Genomic DNA, 16,998 nt, shown 5'->3' with positions numbered 1-16,998 from the left:
GTGAGATGTTCACGATTATGGGAATTTACGCCACCAGCCAACCCTTCGCTGATGTTTGTTGCTACAATTAATTGCTTGACCGGCCAGGACATTTAAAACTATCGACCATTATAGTGACATATAAGGCAACGTTCATTTTGCGTAAAAACAGTTGGCCCTAACCCCCAAATATGAGTTACATAATCTGACCCCGCCCCCACCAGTGACACTTCCCAGCATTCATTGATGGATGAACTGGAGCGGCTGCTCGTTACAACACACAGTACCGCAGAGGAAAGTCAGCTGTTCACCAGTTTAGCCTCTTTAATTTAGGTTTCACTTATTCCACGGTTTTGTAATCAAATACAGTAGCAATCTGAGTGTACAACTTTAGAATTCTAAATTACTTACAATTCTATAACTAGTGTAAAGTTATTTTTTAGAGTGTCAGAGGATCTTAATTGTTGAAGCAGACATAAGTTCAAACATCGTTTTATTGGAGGGTACACAGAAACATTAACACGTAGAAGGTTGTCACAACAATTAAAAAAAGATTTACTATCAATGAAGAGCATCTTGTGGTTCAGCATCTTGCCCACAATCATGTTCAAAGTCATTACATATAATCAGCAATAGTGTTTCACATATGTAACGGCATTATGTATCCAGTAAACACTCAAATGAGAACCACACATTACCATAGTGATACAATGGGGGGGAAAAACCACCTTGGATATGATAGAAACACAAAACGTAAGGCACATAAACATTCTGAATTGACAACAGTAAACAGTGGCTTGCATTGATGGCTGCAGGTAACAATCTTCAAGAAAGAAAGAAAGAAACATGTGTATAGTTACCTTTCTACGGGTACAGTACTAATATTAAACAAAAAGATCAAAAGAAATTATTGAGCAAAACAGTGAGGTTTGTTCTTTCTTACCTGAGAAAAATGAGATGATCTGCATTATAATTTGTACAATTTAGTAGGTTGTTGTGGTTTCAGTCTTTGCTGTGTTCCCAACTGCAGCCACTTTGCTATTATTGAGCTTACAATAATATTGCAGTGGTTAAAAGTTTCTGCTAGTTTATATCAAAAACTAGACTATAAAATAAGAGATGAAAGAAAAAAATGATTTTGACATCTAAAAATGTTTGTGTAATTTATATGTTTTCCTGGTTAAGTTTTAGCTATTTATTTGTACATAAAATTTACCAGAATGTACAAAGACCTTAGATCAACCCTATCCTCCCTGTCCAGCATGATGCTCAAAGAAAGTTGAGCTTGTCAGAGGTATAAACATCAGCCATGGTTGAGTTTGAGCTAAACAGGGGTGCCGAGGAGAAGTTGGATCCTTTCAGCTCAAAAGTGGGTTCGCCATCCGAGGACAGGAAATTGGGCTGGACCTGGAATCCAGCTGGTGAGGCTGCCGGCTGAGGGGGAGCTGCCATCTGAAAGGGACACATGAGGCTGCGTCAGCTGTGTTTGTGTCAAAACATTCAAAGGTCAGAAATCCCCGCGATGATGGATCGTCACTGCTTATCGAAAAAAAAAAGCTGTTCTATCACACAAAGTATAAAAAGGTGCAGCCTTGAGACGAGAGAGTGTGTGTCAAGTTTTCCCAAACCCCCTTAAAACATACCGATGGACCAGTGGAGAAGGCTGCAGGTTGTGATGGAGCAACAGGCCTAACTGGCTGATAACTGTACACAGGTGTAGCTGGTGCCACAGAGTAGGTCACAGAAGGTTGGGCCCGATCCTGCAGCAGGTAGATTGAGATGAAAACACCAGCTTGTACCTCAAATACGCCAAATACGCCTGAAGGAAAACTTACTTGCTGTTGTGCAGCAGGTGCCGACTCATTTCCTTTGGAGGAACTCTTTTTACAGCAACACTTTCTCACACAACAGCAACAGCCAATCAATGCCAGGATTATTAAGATGGGCACAAGGATGTAAACATATGTGGGAAGATACCCTGGACGACAGAGCAAGAAACGAGTTAGATTTTATATAAATGTTTACTGCTTCTCTGCTTTTCCCAATTTCCTTTTGCTCACCAAAGACCTCCAACCTTACAGTTTCAGCCAGGTTGCCATCTGGATCCTTGAAGTAATAGGTGCCACTGTGTCCGCTCTCCACGGGGCTAATATTAATGCCGTCATCGTACTTGGAAAACCTCCTTTTAAATGGCACATGAATATAGCTATCTCTAACCTGAATCCCTTTGTCAACCAATGTGTGCTCTTCATCATCCTCATCAGAGATATACGTCAAAGTCCAGGTTTTTGATTTAGAGGGAAATCGGATAAAGACGTTTTCCCTGTCTGTGGCTTCGAGGTGTGTCTCTTTTGCTGTGTGGAAGAGAGTAAATTGTATCATATTTTTAATAACATACAAAAACACATCCTGTTTTATCCCATTACCTTCCACCTGAAGCTTTTTCCGACTCATCAAAGTGTTGTCTTTCTTCCTAATGTTGTAGTAGCCATTATCCAGTTGAGTGAGGCTGTGAACATGAATTTGATTCCTGTTGATCTTCAGATTTTCCTTATTGATCAGAGAGCCAGTACGATTCCACAAGACTGTTGTTTCTTTGCTGTTAAGTCTAGTGAACTCCAGATACTGAGCCTCTCTGGGAACATCAATGTAGAATGAATTTCCATAGGTTTTGGTGACCTCAGCACCACATTCTAAAAGAGCACAAGTCAGAAGAGTTTTATTCCATACAACATTAGCAATACTTTTTTTACTGTATCATATTTGATAGTTGTTCTCACCCAAAACCTTCAGATTGATGATGTCAGTTATATCATTGTCACCAAATGAGACAGAATATGTCCCCTCATCGGTTTCTCTCAGATCTTTTAAAGTTGCTGAATACGAGGTGATTTTGAAACGTGGGTGATTAGACTGTAGAAGACCACAACGTTTAGTTGGGACAGAAATATTGGGCGCCCTGATACTTTTCAACACAGCAATCATGCTGATAACATTCTATAGACTCAGTGGTTACCTGCCCATTATTGGCTATGGTCCTCCTGGAACTCCTTCGTTCACCTTTTGGGGTAAAGTAAATTGGCCCTTTGTAAAGTGGTGGATGGTATGAGAACGGTATGGGAAGATAATTTCCATAACACTGCTCTTCATCTCTGACTCCCGCGGAAAAGCCTTCAATCAGAAAAACACATAAATGTTGTTTCTCAGTGCAAGATTGTGCCTTTGTAGAAGTACAACCGTACTGAATTAAAAAGAGAAAAGGTACCCACGTGGGGTGCACTGTTATAAATACATAATGGCTCCTTTGGTTGATGGAATTTGTCCTTCCATCTAAACCAACTATTACTAAATAAATATATTTAGTTATGTAGATGAAATCAGGTCATAAACATTTTGTCAAGTACAGATAGTGAGGCATAGAAACTACATCTCCTTTATTCCATTTGTATACCTTCATAAATTAGATTAATTGTGTACTTTGTATTATTAATTTAGTGACTGTTAGGAACGTTGGGGGACCTTCAAAAAATGATGTGATGATCCTTTTGCTCAAAATGTACTAATACCAAATGTGAGCTAAAAAAGGTTTAATTATATCTAAATAACTCCAACATGCATACAGTATTAAACCATGCACTTTAACCCTATTTTGTCATGATGTATCTTATATGGAAATGAGTTATTTTTATTATAGTCATTGCAACTGGATTACTTGTGTTGTGATTGTTGCAGCCTAGAACATGAGAAAGACTGGCATTTGTTTACATCCAGTAGCTTTATTTTTCTCAGTGTCAGATACTCATGTGCAGCACCTTTTGCTCAAAAATTTGCTCATCAAAATCCATTTTCAACCTGCATTGAGCCAAACAACTGACATCAAACATTCACGACTGTTCTACTATAATATAGAGCCTGACACATTTCCCACATAACATCATTGCTCATTATAGCGCCACATTTTTCCCTTGTGGGGGAGGGGCTCGATCCCATCCCAGCTGTCTTCAGGAAAGAGGTGGGGTTTTAACCTGGACAAGGCGCTAGCTCATTGTAGAGCTCACATGCAGAGTCATATATCCATTCAAACTTTCATTCACACCTTCAGACAAATCAGAGTAATCATTTCACTCATCCCCAAATACAGTCTTTGGTCTGTGGGAGGGAGCCTGAGTGCCTGGAGAAAAAACAGGAGGCCACGGGAAGAACGTGCAAACACCACAAAAAAAAAAGCCCCTGGCCCCAGGGAACCGTCTTGCAACAGTGCTCATCACTGCACCCATGGTGACCCATGAGATGCTCTCCTCCTCTGTATTTTTGTGCATGGGGCTACAGCAGCACGTGTGTGAACAAAGTCGGGCTCTGTTTTGGTTCCGAAAGCCTCAGTAACTTTTAGAAGCCCAGAGTAGATCTTTGGTTTAGGCATTTTATTTTTTTTTAAAAATGTTATAGTGTTTCAGCATTTGCATAAAAATTAGAAGTAAAGGACACAGAAAATGTGTGACTTGAAAGCTCAGTCATACAGTAGTGTAGACATGTGCAAACACACATGCATGCATTTCCAACACAATCACAATTACACGCACAGGATCGTAGTGCCTTCAGACAAATTAGTACGAGTGTCCCGTGTACGAAGTATTTTCACCCCTATCCGTATATGGTAAAATGACGTCATCGTGATGAGAACCCTTCAGAGTAAACAACGTGTGAGAGCCTTAGGCTAATTATGTAGAGAAATGATATTGAAATGTTATACTTTTTAGCTAGAGTAAAAACAAAGCGTGCATCAAAGGGTTAAAGGAGGAGGGACAACTTTCTCTCGAATTACATTAAAAAGAAAACGCCTAGAAAACGCCTTTTATGTTTACGAGAAGGTTTTATATTTGCACGCAAGACGTCGCTAGTATCTTAACAACCCCTGGTGTTTTGCATTATGCATTAAAATGGTTTATTAATTACAAGCAGTAAATACCGACTGATCATTTTAACTTACCAACACAGTAAAGGGCGACCAACACGAACAGCAACATGACCACTTGTAGTTGAAAACAATCGTTTGTTTATACCTTACAACGTGGTTAAATATACGGCACCAGCTTTTCACTTGGGATCCAGTAATAAAAAATGCACGGTTAAAATTTATATATTTAAAACTGTACATACATTCCGCTGTAGCACCAGACTAACATTCAGAGGGAGTTTCCTATGAGCCTGAAGTACACACAAGACAGAAGGGCGTTCGTGAGACGTTCAAGGATTATGGGACTTTATGCCTTCAAAACGCCCCTTCGCTGATGTTTGTTGCTACAATTAATTGCCTGCAGACTGATCGGTCAGTACATTAAAACTGCTGACAGGCAGACTAATATTGGTCCTTTAGCGCGACGTTCTGATGCCAAAACAAGTCCGAGATTCCCTCCAAACGTGTGTCATTATCCCGCGTTCACCAGTCTACCGACTCCACCCACCGGGGTCATTTCCCATTATTACGCTGATAGATATAATTATCGTAAGCGCCCACGCACTGAGCACCCCAGAAAAAGCACTTTTTAACCTCTTTTGCTTTAAATTTACTTTAAATCTAATTTGTGGTTTTGCTGTAATCAAATACATCAGCACCGTAATGTTATTTTAGCGTGGTTTGAGGCTCCTAAATGTATAACTTGCTCCAAAAAGTTGTCTTTTACACCGGGGTCAAGAAGCCAGTCCTACATCTTTGCTTTGTTCCCAACTACAGTACAAGTGAATTCCCAACATTGCGCTTCCTGTAATATGGTTTGTCTCTTTCCTATGGCCATAACCTCCAAATATGAGCTGAAATTTTTGTGCTTCTGGTAATGCGGTTTGTCTCTTTTTGATACTTTGTTCACCATTTCAAACCTGCAACCTTACAGTTTCCCTGTGCTCTCCACAGCGTAAATCCCACTGCTGTTATCCCACTAAGTAAATCTGTTTTTAAATGACATAATACATTTTGTAATGGTGCTTTCTAAGGAAGTACTCTTGTTGATCAATGTGTGCCCTTCGGTATCTCTGTCTGCGTGACACATCACAGTCCACACAGGTGAGGTGAATGGAAATTGGATGATGTGATTATTTACTATCTGCTATTTACCTCATAGCGTACTTCAGAGTACTTCAGAGTACGCTATACAAACACATACAAACATATTTTTAATAACTCATCGATTACACCTGAAGCGTTTTTCTATTCACCAAAGTTTTGTCTTTCCTCTTTAGGTTGTATTTCACCTCACACAAGCATCCCTGCTCATCTGTGCGTTTCCCTTGGTAATCTGAATGAACTCCAGATACTGGGCCTGCCTAGGAACCGGAAGAGCAAAGGAATGTCCATACAGCCTGGTGACCTACTCAGCACAGTCTAAAAGAGCAGAAATCAGGATGGCATTGCCACTTTTCCACCAGTGAGATGGAATAGGACCCCGCATCTGTATCTCAGTTAAATGAACTGAAATCACTTTAGCTTACAGATGCAGGTGATGAGACTGAAACAGATGACATAACATTTACGCTGGGACAGAAAGGCTCAATCGCAATCGTGCCCATAAGACAAATAACATTGATTCTTTGGTTACCGGCTCCTTATTCCCCAGTCTTAAATTAGGAAAACACACAAGGAAGTTAATGCTTTTGCATATATTACACTAACATTGCTTGATGATGACGAGTTTTACATCTCTTTAATGCTACTGCTACTGAGGGAAAATGCCCTAAAATCTCCTTGTTTCTGACCTTTATCCACTGTAGTATTAAGCTGCCAGAAAGCTTCCTTTGGAATATTGTTCAGTAAAAGAAAAGCTGTTTGAGAACCTTTCTGAAAATAATTATGCTTTTTAACAGAGCTTTTTTTTAAAGTTTAAGGTGCCTATATTGATTTGGAAAGGTAAGATTTCAAACGGATGCTTTTGCCATTTTGAGCTTTCCTTCAACCTGGCCAGCTTCAGCATGAATATGGTGATGCTGTGGAAGCTCTTCAGCTTCTGCTTTAAGATGCAACCATGGCAGAAACACTGGCTGAACTTTATTAGGGATTAGAGTTAGTGTAAATGTTGGAGGGTGTGGACTCCCCGCTGTGGATCATAACCCTGTTTTGGATTGGTTAAATCTGCCAGGGTGTGGCCACTTATATAACCACATTATTTGTCTTTTGTATCCTCTAAAACATTTTCATTTGTTTTCTTCAGATGAATTGTTCATGTCAAAGGTCAGCCTGAAGGAGGAAATCTTTCAGGTTTGTCCCAATTCATTTTGTTCATTGTTTTCATCAATGGTCCCAACATAACAGAGGAGATTATTTGTGTGCTTGTGTCACTTTTAGGGCCTTCTAAATCCATTAACTCCATTTTCCAGTTCCTTCTGTGAAAATTTTCTTTGATTCCTGAGCTGTCTTTATCTGCTGGTTCGGTTTTGATTGTTTTTCTGGATTATCTACTGGTACGAACTTGGCTTATATAACGTTAAAACTTTCTGATCGTTTGTCTTGCATTCAATTCCCACCAAACCGGTTCTGCACTGAGACACAACGACATAGTGTATAAAAAGAGGAACATCAAATATTTTCATGAAAAGGTTATTAAATTATATGCTAATCATGTGTATTTAATCGAAGATAATATTATCGATAATTAAATAATAATAATAGCATTTAAACACAGGCTGATGTTGCTAAACCGGGCATTTTTTTAAAAAAATATTGATAATCGATGAGTTTGAAAAGAAATAAAATTCCACAAATGTAATTTTCAGGAAATGTATCATGTGCGTCTGCGTCTTTAAAGAAGTGCGTGAGTGAAGCACAATGCGTCGCAACTTGAGGAGGAGCTGCGCCATTGGCGGGTGCGCATGCGCACTCTGTTGTGAACGCTGTTGTCCTCTTATCTTAAATCATAAAAACATTTGTAAATATTCAGGGGCGGATTTGACCCGAACACATGCACACAGGTGAGTTGACATGATAGGCGCAGTGGCGAACTGATCATTTTAGGTCTCCATGGTAACGATGACCACAGGAGCGTTTCTGCGTCGTTATGTTGGTCATCCCATGGAAAATATGTTGGACATCTCGGTTTCCGTGACATCAAATAGAGACCAGGGCGGCTCTGTTCCAGTGTAAACTATTAATTATCATTAATGTTGAGGGTTTGGGACAAAAGTCCCTCCGGTTGTAATCTGGCTCCCTCTTGCGTAACGATCGATAAAAGGAATGATGATCACATGGAGGACATTAACGACGCAGGTGATTATTCTGATGTTTCTCCACAGGTAAAAATGTCTTTACCTGTCCTCCTCACGATCCTGCTCATCCTTCCACTTGCTGCGGGTAAGTTTAGAATTTTATTCCAAAGTATTCATTAAATTGCTTTAATCGGATCATGTATCATCAGCAGATTTTGAGGTTTGTATTGTGAAGTGGTCGTGGTCTCGCTAACAGTTATTCAGCATCCTAACTGTCACCTAATTGTGTCCAAAACTTCCCTTATAAAGAATTCTCAATAGTCTTATCTGTAGTTTGTTGGTAATAAAAACAAGCCTATGTGAGAAATTCTTCTGATACATGCTGGGCAACAATTTGAAAATATAGAATGGATAGATATGGAGAGATAATCTTAAATTTTCCATTCAGGCTTTTAATTGCTTAAACAGCTCTTACCTCTCTCCTAGGGGTTGTGGACATTGTAACACTCAAAATGTTGAAGTGTTAGCAAGGGCATCATTTGGAGGCACATTCACTGTTTGTAGAAACCAGAGCTGCGCCTGGAGGCAGAGACTGGTGGCCACTTACAAAATTCTGTATTTTCTTATTTTCACAGCAGTAATAGTCATATATATCTAGAGTAGACACTGGATGTTACTCTTCTTGCAATCTATAATAACCTTTGTAACACTCAGCATAACAGTGATGCAAGCAAACAGTATTTAAATGGAATAATTGCACCATTTCTTAATAAATGAAATATCATTATTGTAGTCAATTAAAACAAGCTTTTGTGTTACTAAATATTAAATTGAGTTCTGTTGGAGAAAATCTAAAATAATGATACGTTCTGCTGGTTTGTAATAAGTTACTTAAAAGCAACATTTTGTTCCAATGTGTTCTCCTGTGATATACGTTACCTAAAGGTGTTCTTACATCCTACATATCCATTTCCACAGGCGAGAGGGAAGTCTTGTGTGCTGGGAAGGAGTTCCGTCTGCCCGTGTATTCAACGTCCAGAACGGTGACGTTTACGCCTGACTCTGGTGAACCGAAGCGTGTACTGCTGGAAAACACCTCTGTGAGTGAAATTCTTCTCCTGCTGTCCGTGTTTTTTGTTGATGCTGTGCACCAGTAGCTAAAACCTCTGGATTGTGTACCTGCAGGTCAAGGACCCACGGTTTAAGCTGACCAAAGGTAGGATGTTAGTCCTGAGAGAGGTGACGGAGAGCGATCAGGGACTTTATAGTATCAAACTGTTATCGGGATTCACATACGAGATACTCCAGCTGAAGGTTTTAGGTACTTTAGTCTGACCAATTTATGATCATATTTCATGAGCTTTCCACTGATTCGTCTGTGTTTTGTGCTGCTTCAGATTGCATAGCATCATACCAGAGGTACTACGGGGAAAACTTTGAGCAAAATATTCCTGAAAATGCTGCCCTGCTGGAGTTTTCTCCCCTTGGTGCTCCAGCAGAGGCCATGCCAGTTGTGCTTTGGAACCGGACAGACACCGAGGCCGGTAATGCCGGCCGAGGGCGGCTAGAGCAGGGTGGGAAGGTCTGGGTGGCTGAGAGAGTCTCGCAAGTGGACCAGGGCAACTACACCGTGAGGAACGTCAATGGAAATGTGCTGTCATACAGCAGACTCACTGTCCGCGGTGAGACAGAAGATGATGCTGAGCTGACTGGCTGACCCCATTCACATCTAATGCTAATGTTTATCGCTCTCTTTCCATCTGACACCCTCTTTCTCTGTTCATGATCCTGCAACCAGCTCATTCTTTCAACTTCACTCGTTTAATCAAGCAGTCCATGAGCCTGCCCCTTCCTGTTTCTCACGGCAACCTTATTTTCATCCCCACTCAATACCCTAAGACGACCTCCCTTGACGAGTCTGACCCCGGGCCCTATTATGGTCCTGTGCAGCTGATCCGCGAGGGCAAGATAACAGACAGTGACCTGCGCTACAAGGGCCTCATTTCTTTTAGGGTGGATGGTTCCAAGAAGGAAGTTGTCATTGTGAGTCTGACCCCTGGGCACAGCGGCGTATATGAAATCAGGGACAAAGATGGCAACCTGGTGTCATCCACAGTGTTGCAGGTCGGCGGTGAGTCCCAGGGTTTTGTTGAAATGTTCTCAATGCACAATGAAATTCTGTGCTCCTTTCACGAAAAACACATCTTTGTCTGTGATTTCTACAGAAAAACAAAACAAATGGAAATCATTCTACAATTCCATCAGTGCTTCTTCTGGCGTGTTCGTGGCCATGACTGGTTTTATCCTGTTCGTGAAGCGATATCCAGCTTCCACCATCTCGCAGCTCAGAGCTCGCTTCAGAAGAAGGCGAAAGCCAGTGGTGAACCCTCCAAGGGTGAACATCCAGGTAAGAATTTCCTGACAGTGCAATACTCTCTGAATATAATATGCATGGCTGTGATTGGAGGCATTTTTACTTCTAAAAGGAGCATCAATAAGAGCCACTATGAATGCACAAATGATAATACAGGCATCCAACCTTCAGCATAAAACACATACATTCACATCATCACAGTGTTTGTTAGCGTAGACTGGAGTATGTTATGCTGATTTTGGTGCGCCTGTGTTTATGTGTGCAGGATTACAGCACTCCACCTTCAGGCAGCAACAGTAACACTCAGCAGCCCGAAACGCCCAGGAAGTGGACAGCCAGATCAAGTCCAAGTCGAACTGTGGGGCAAATTGGCCAAACGATGTGAATTTGTGGGATTGAAAAACAGTCAGTAAGGAGGGCTTTTCTTTTCTTTTCCAGGGTCCTGTGAAGGTGGATACCCCCAAAGCTCAAAACCAGGAATTAAAGAGACTGACAGCTTCAGACTCATCGTACCAGAATGTAAATATTAAACACTAAAACTCAATGTATATATGTCACAGAGTGAAATGTCTCAAAATGTACTGTATTTGCTTATTTGTTCCTTCTAGACTTCATCTAATGACAAGGAAAGATCAATTTCTTTTTTTGTGCCTGGACCTTCAGACTGCCTTCACTCCTCTGAGGACTGCATTCAGTTTCCAGTTAAGAAAGACACCAGCAAAGGAAAACAGGGCAAATCACACGACTACTTCTCTGCACTCCCATTGGACACGAACATCTCCGACTCCAGCAGTGTTTACACATCTGAGAAACTGAATATCTGTTAAATCAAAGATTAAGTGCTGAGGGAAGAACAAACATAAAGAATCATGCACTGAAAATCTTATGGAAAATTAAAACGGAACCTGTGCCTTTTTTTCATTTGAACTTCCTTTTTAAGAGTATAAGATAATTGCATGTCAATTGTGATGTTATTCACCTGATGCACGAGTCATTACATTACGTTACATTAAATACATTCAATTTTAATAACAGTTAATGGTGTTCCGACATCTCCAGCCGTGACCTACCTCCAGAACCTCAGGACCTACGCTGACCATACTGAGTGACTGTATTTGTGCTACACCGCCTAGTGTTTCTAAATATTGTTTTTGGTGATAGTTGACACATATTTCGACCATCATCAGTAAGTGTAATAAAGTTAAAGCTATAATATATCAAGGTTAACCTTGAAATACTAGTAGATTCATTATTTAAAATGTAACTTTCCACCAAATATTGCAATGGCAGTCTGAGATACTCTTCCAACTTAACCGAATAAATCTTATGACAGAACAGGGCTATTTATTTTATTGACGGACTCCAGGTCCAATGATAAAAAAACAAAAATGGTTACTAAAAAATAAAACTGTGTTACAATGCCTTTCTGCCAATAAAGTATATACATATATCATAGTATATTCGTTTGTATTTATTTTAACACGCACTGTCGTTAGGGGGAATCCCTGTACAAATAACACCAAAATATGTTTCACAGACATTTTTCTCCTGTTTACATTTAATTTGGAGTACTTACGCTAGAGGCTCTGCTGCTTCTTCAACAGCTGTTTGTGTGCGGTAGGGGGCAGTAAAGCGCCCGTGACACCCGGAAGTACCAAGCGAGAAGCGTCGAAGAAGTTGCGTTTGTAGCGGCAATGAAAGAACGGCGTGTTACTTACACTTTGAGTCAAACATAAGTAAAGTATAAAGTAGCGTTATTAATTACACGATATAGGACCAACTGGATTTCATTTTTAGAAGTAACGCCATAATTGTGTTGGGAAAATGTCTTTAGTTTGTGCAAGTAAGTGAAACTGGATTCATTCATAGAACGGATGCACTGCTTGTAAGCTAGGTTGTGGGCTAAGCCTGTTAGCCAGGTTGGCTAACATTAGCCGCCATGCAGCGCTACATTGTGCTAGTAACAAGTCAACTTGTTTTTATGGTATATTCTTGTGCAGATGTGTATTTGAATCGTCATTGCTTTTTCTGCTAGTCTGCAATGAAGTGCCGGAGCACCCTTGCGTCTCCCCGGTGTCCAACCAGGTGTTTGAACGCAGGCTGATCGAGAAGTACATCGCAGAGAATGGGACGGATCCGATGAATGGGCAACCGTTGTCTGAAGAACAGCTCATAGATATAAAAGGTATATGATTCTCTTAAACCTAATCACATGCCAACAGTAAAGAGTGCATTAGATAGCCTCATTTGTGCATTTACAACATATAAATGGAATTAACCCCTGGAGTGGGATGTTGTAACTACTGTTTGCAGTATTTCAATCATGATGCACATTATGTTGTTTGTGCTCTATTTACATGATGTGTAACGTATATTATAATCAGAACAAATAACACTATTCCTAAGGTCAACCTCCAAGGCGTTCAGATCCTTTGGAGTTTTGGTAAATGACATCCATTAGAAGGGTAAATAGTTGAGCAAAATTACATTCTATGGCCTGAAAAACATCAGTTGGTTCTAGTATCAAAAATAACTATACAATTGGTTATTTACTTCCATCAATAGGCTGATGTGTAACAATAGAACATTTTTAATCCAGCAAATCGCTGTGCGCATTTTTAAACATAACATTTGTATATTTGTTTGAACATGCATCGTTCTCTGTTTTAGTCTCGCATCCTATTCGGCCAAAAGCCCCCTCAGCAACAAGCATTCCTGCCATTCTTAAGTCACTTCAAGATGAGTGGGTAAGTAATGTTGAACAAAACTGCAAGCCTATACTTCTATGTCATTAGGATATTTTGAATGTCTGCTTTGAATTCCATTGTTCTTTTAAATTGAGGAGCAGAATCCATTTTCAATGACTTAAAAAGGTCCTTTACTGATGCAAAAAGGAAATCCGTTGTCTCTGTTTTGCAGGATGCTGTTATGCTTCATAGCTTCACCCTTCGACAACAGCTGCAGACTACTCGCCAAGAACTGTCGCATGCTCTGTACCAACATGATGCCGCCTGCAGAGTCATTGCTCGACTCACCAAAGAGGTCACTGCTGCAAGAGAAGGTGCGTATTTTGAGTTTGTGTCATTATTGTAAAGGTGTAATGGTCAGACGTATCAACTTCCAAAATCTGTTACACACACTATTGCGAGAGGGTTTTTCTTTAATTGGCAACTTTAAATCTTGACAGCTCTTGCTACACTCAAGCCCCAAGCTGGATTGGTTGCCCCCCAGGCTATTGCTGCCTCTCAGCCAACTGCCGTGGTACGTTATCGGCTTTATCATTTTAAGACAATAAACATGATTTTGCTTGACGTGGTGTTGCTGTCTGTATGTTAGGGTGCTGGTGGAGAGCCCATGGAAATTAATGAACAGGTGGGAATGACTCCGGAGATCATCCAGAAGGTAAAATTTAGTTTATTTGCTCTTTTTGTTATCTCACAAATTTTGGGAATTTATTTATATTTTATAGTTTAAATTTGCAAATTCATTGCGATCCCTTATTCTCAACTGCAGCTCCAAGACAAAGCTACCATCCTCACTACAGAAAGGAAGAAGGTATTTTTATTATTATTATTACTTTGTTGGTGGTGGTTTTTTACTTGTTTATTTTCATCTGTACCATCTTTGGTGCCCTGCATATATTCATCTTTGTTTAAATGCCTGTTTTTCTCTAGAGGGGAAAAACTGTCCCAGAGGACTTGGTTAGAGCTGAGGATCTTGGCAAATATCACCAAGTGGCCTCGCATGTGGTGAGTTTCTATTTTTCTTTCATTGCATTTTTCCACCTATTTATGCACAATTTTCTTTTATTGAGCAATCATAATAACTTGTACTTGTGTTTTCTTCAGGGTCTTCATAGTGCAAGTGTTCCTGGTATCCTGGCTCTGGATCTGTGTCCTTCAGACACCAGCAAAGTTCTCACTGGTACATTGTTTTTATTCAGGAGTGGATCTCTGAAATTGATGTTTTTAGAGTTTGGTGGCTTTAATAAACATCACCTCTTTTCTCAGGTGGAGCTGATAAGAATGTGGTGGTATTTGACAAAAATGAGGAGCAGATTGTGGCAACATTTAAGGGTCACACCAAGAAGGTCACCTCTGTTATTTACCATCCATCCCAGGTATTTTCTTGGAATAAGAAAATTTGCCAAGACTATCTAAAAACTAGTTAAAAGTTTTTTATCCTTATGCTTGTTTTTACCTTCCCAGTCTGTGGTCTTCTCGGCATCTCCAGACAGCACCATACGTGTGTGGTCTGTCACTGGGGGCAACTGTGTCCAGGTGGTACGTGCCCACGAGGCTGGTGTCACCGGGCTCTCCCTTCATGCAACTGGAGACTACCTGCTTAGCTCCTCTGAGGATCAGGTGTGTGTCTGTCTCTGTGTGTGCATCCTGACAAAAATGATAAAGCTTGATTAACACTCATCTTTTCATCTTTCTGTACAGTACTGGGCATTTTCTGATATCCAGACCGGTAGAGTGCTCACCAAAGTCACAGATGAAAGTGCCGGCTGTGGTCAGTTCCTTGTTTGCCTTTTATAGTCTGACTAAAATTACTCTAGTTCCAGGAAGTAGTGATTCTGTCTGTGCCCACAGCTCTGACCTGTGCTCAGTTCCACCCCGATGGTCTCATTTTTGGCACCGGGACCGCTGATTCTCAAATCAAGATATGGGATTTGAAGGAGCGTACAAATGTGGCCAACTTCCCGGGCCACTCTGGACCCGTCACCTCCATTGCTTTCTCTGAGAATGGATACTATCTGGCCACAGGTTAGAACTACTGCCAACTTCTGTTCTTTGAAGCAACATACAATATATCCCAACCTGTTTATTTATATTAACATGTAATTGCATCTAGGCGCTCAGGATAGCTCTCTGAAACTGTGGGATCTGAGGAAACTGAAGAACTTCAAGACCATCACTCTGGACAACAATTATGAGGCAGGAATTTATAGTGTTTTGCTTGGCAAACTTCATGTTGAAGTCAAGCGGCCTGTCAGTTAATGCACATCTTACCTAATGTTTCCTTTTTATTAGACTGACATCTTTTCTCCCTTGTGTTTGGTTCAGGTGAAATCTCTCGTGTTCGATCAGAGCGGAACCTACTTGGCTGTCGGAGGATCTGACATCAGAGTCTACATCTGCAAGCAGTGGTCTGAGGTCCTCAACTTTACCGGTGAGGGACTAAACTCCACTTCTCTTGTCTGTGTGTTATTTAGCATTTCAACAATTTTCACCTGACTTTTCCCTCTCCACTCCTAGACCACACTGGATTGGTGACTGGAGTTTCCTTTGGCGATAATGCTCGTTTCTTGTCCTCTGCAGGAATGGATAGAAGTCTCAAATTTTATAGCCTGTAGAAAGGGAAATGTTTAAGATTAAATAGAGAGGCAAGTTAAGACAGGAATAGAATCAACTTTGCTGGACAGCAATTTGACATTTACTTGTGTGATTTTTGGCTTAACGTTTCATCCCATCCAGCAACAACATCTTGTAAAACTGGCTGCTATATAAATCCACAGCCGCCATGATAGGATTAACTTTTACTTATGTCTGAACTGTAAATGATGTGAAATAAATCACATCTGATGTCAACGGGTTTGTGTATGAAAGTTTGTTCTTAGTTCTTTTTGCCGTGTGTTTTATTTGTTCAAGTGTTGGTGTGAGCACAATCTGCTTTTTAATTGTAGATCAGCTTCTTTCAGTAACATTAGGGTGAGAAGAACATACCGGTACATTAGTGTACAGCAAAAGTTAATGGACACCAATAGGTGTTCCAGAGTTATTGTCATCTAAACTAGTCCTGTTTAACCCTTTCCCTCCTTTTAAATTGTTTTTTTTCCCCAATTGTATATCATTTGCCAATTTCAAATCTGCCCTTTTTCAATGAAATAAACTATCTTTTGTATTGCCATTTATCTGGCTCAAGACCATGAGTTCTGTGTTGATATTCTACCAATATAAGTATTCAAGGAAAGAAAAAGAAATAATGTTGATTTTTATGTCATAAGACTATTTTAGAGTAAAATGATGGGTGTCACAATAGTGTGAACGGCAATTTAAAAAGAATGTATAGACTCATTGGACACTGTACATTAATAAGTATAAAATGTGTATCGGATCTGGTAATTATGAGTTAGCCGTCCTAGAAACCTCAATACGGTCACGCTATAAACGGAAACGCTCCATTATCGTGCAGCTGCACTCTTGGGGCCCTTATATATATAAAAATAGAGTCGTGCTTGTTTGTGTTTAAAAGTTCTTTGACAAATACATAGTTTTAGTCTTCTGAGTTTAGTTTCTTGAACCTGGAACATCCATCCATCCATCTTCTCACAGGGTGGCGGGATTAACACGGAACATATTTCTCCTAATTAAAGGAGTCACGGCACTAATTTAATTGTGGCAGCCCACATTCAGCAAAGCCACGATTCTACACGTTCTATCTGCAGACCG

The 16,998-nt window shown here is 40.3% G+C and overlaps 3 protein-coding genes across 3 annotated transcripts; 2 read left to right on the top strand and 1 right to left on the bottom strand.

The window, feature by feature from the left end:
- Window positions 1-455: 455 nt before the first annotated feature.
- On the bottom strand, window positions 456-5,176 carry LOC101075832 (uncharacterized). The gene is made up of 8 exons (XM_003970380.3): window positions 4,967-5,176; window positions 2,996-3,150; window positions 2,760-2,892; window positions 2,406-2,672; window positions 2,040-2,333; window positions 1,815-1,957; window positions 1,623-1,739; window positions 456-1,431 (listed from the first exon to the last, which is right to left on the bottom strand). Exons 1-8 carry the CDS (start codon window positions 5,001-5,003, stop codon window positions 1,249-1,251), a joined length of 1,329 nt encoding a protein of 442 aa, XP_003970429.2. The 5' UTR covers window positions 5,004-5,176; the 3' UTR covers window positions 456-1,248.
- A 2,620-nt stretch (window positions 5,177-7,796) lies between these two features.
- Window positions 7,797-12,001, top strand: LOC105417370 (uncharacterized). Its single transcript, XM_011610670.2, has 10 exons — window positions 7,797-7,935; window positions 8,257-8,314; window positions 9,148-9,269; window positions 9,355-9,490; window positions 9,567-9,851; window positions 9,968-10,300; window positions 10,395-10,576; window positions 10,809-10,901; window positions 10,982-11,062; window positions 11,152-12,001. The coding sequence occupies exons 2-10, from the start codon at window positions 8,263-8,265 to the stop codon at window positions 11,368-11,370; spliced, it is 1,503 nt and encodes a 500-aa protein (XP_011608972.2). The 5' UTR covers window positions 7,797-7,935; window positions 8,257-8,262; the 3' UTR covers window positions 11,371-12,001.
- A 181-nt stretch (window positions 12,002-12,182) lies between these two features.
- On the top strand, window positions 12,183-16,471 carry prpf19 (pre-mRNA processing factor 19). The gene is made up of 16 exons (XM_003970358.3): window positions 12,183-12,386; window positions 12,579-12,728; window positions 13,214-13,290; window positions 13,463-13,604; window positions 13,731-13,804; window positions 13,880-13,945; window positions 14,057-14,098; window positions 14,218-14,292; window positions 14,392-14,467; window positions 14,554-14,663; window positions 14,752-14,907; window positions 14,989-15,058; window positions 15,139-15,312; window positions 15,401-15,483; window positions 15,613-15,718; window positions 15,805-16,471. The coding sequence occupies exons 1-16, from the start codon at window positions 12,368-12,370 to the stop codon at window positions 15,900-15,902; spliced, it is 1,518 nt and encodes a 505-aa protein (XP_003970407.1). The 5' UTR covers window positions 12,183-12,367; the 3' UTR covers window positions 15,903-16,471.
- Window positions 16,472-16,998: the final 527 nt, after the last annotated feature.

This window comes from Takifugu rubripes, chromosome 14, assembly GCF_901000725.2.
Source record: "Takifugu rubripes chromosome 14, fTakRub1.2, whole genome shotgun sequence".
Taxonomy (NCBI): Eukaryota; Metazoa; Chordata; class Actinopteri; order Tetraodontiformes; family Tetraodontidae; genus Takifugu; species Takifugu rubripes.
The sequence above is the reverse complement of the archived record's forward strand: the minus strand, read 5'-3'. Positions and strand labels throughout refer to the sequence as shown.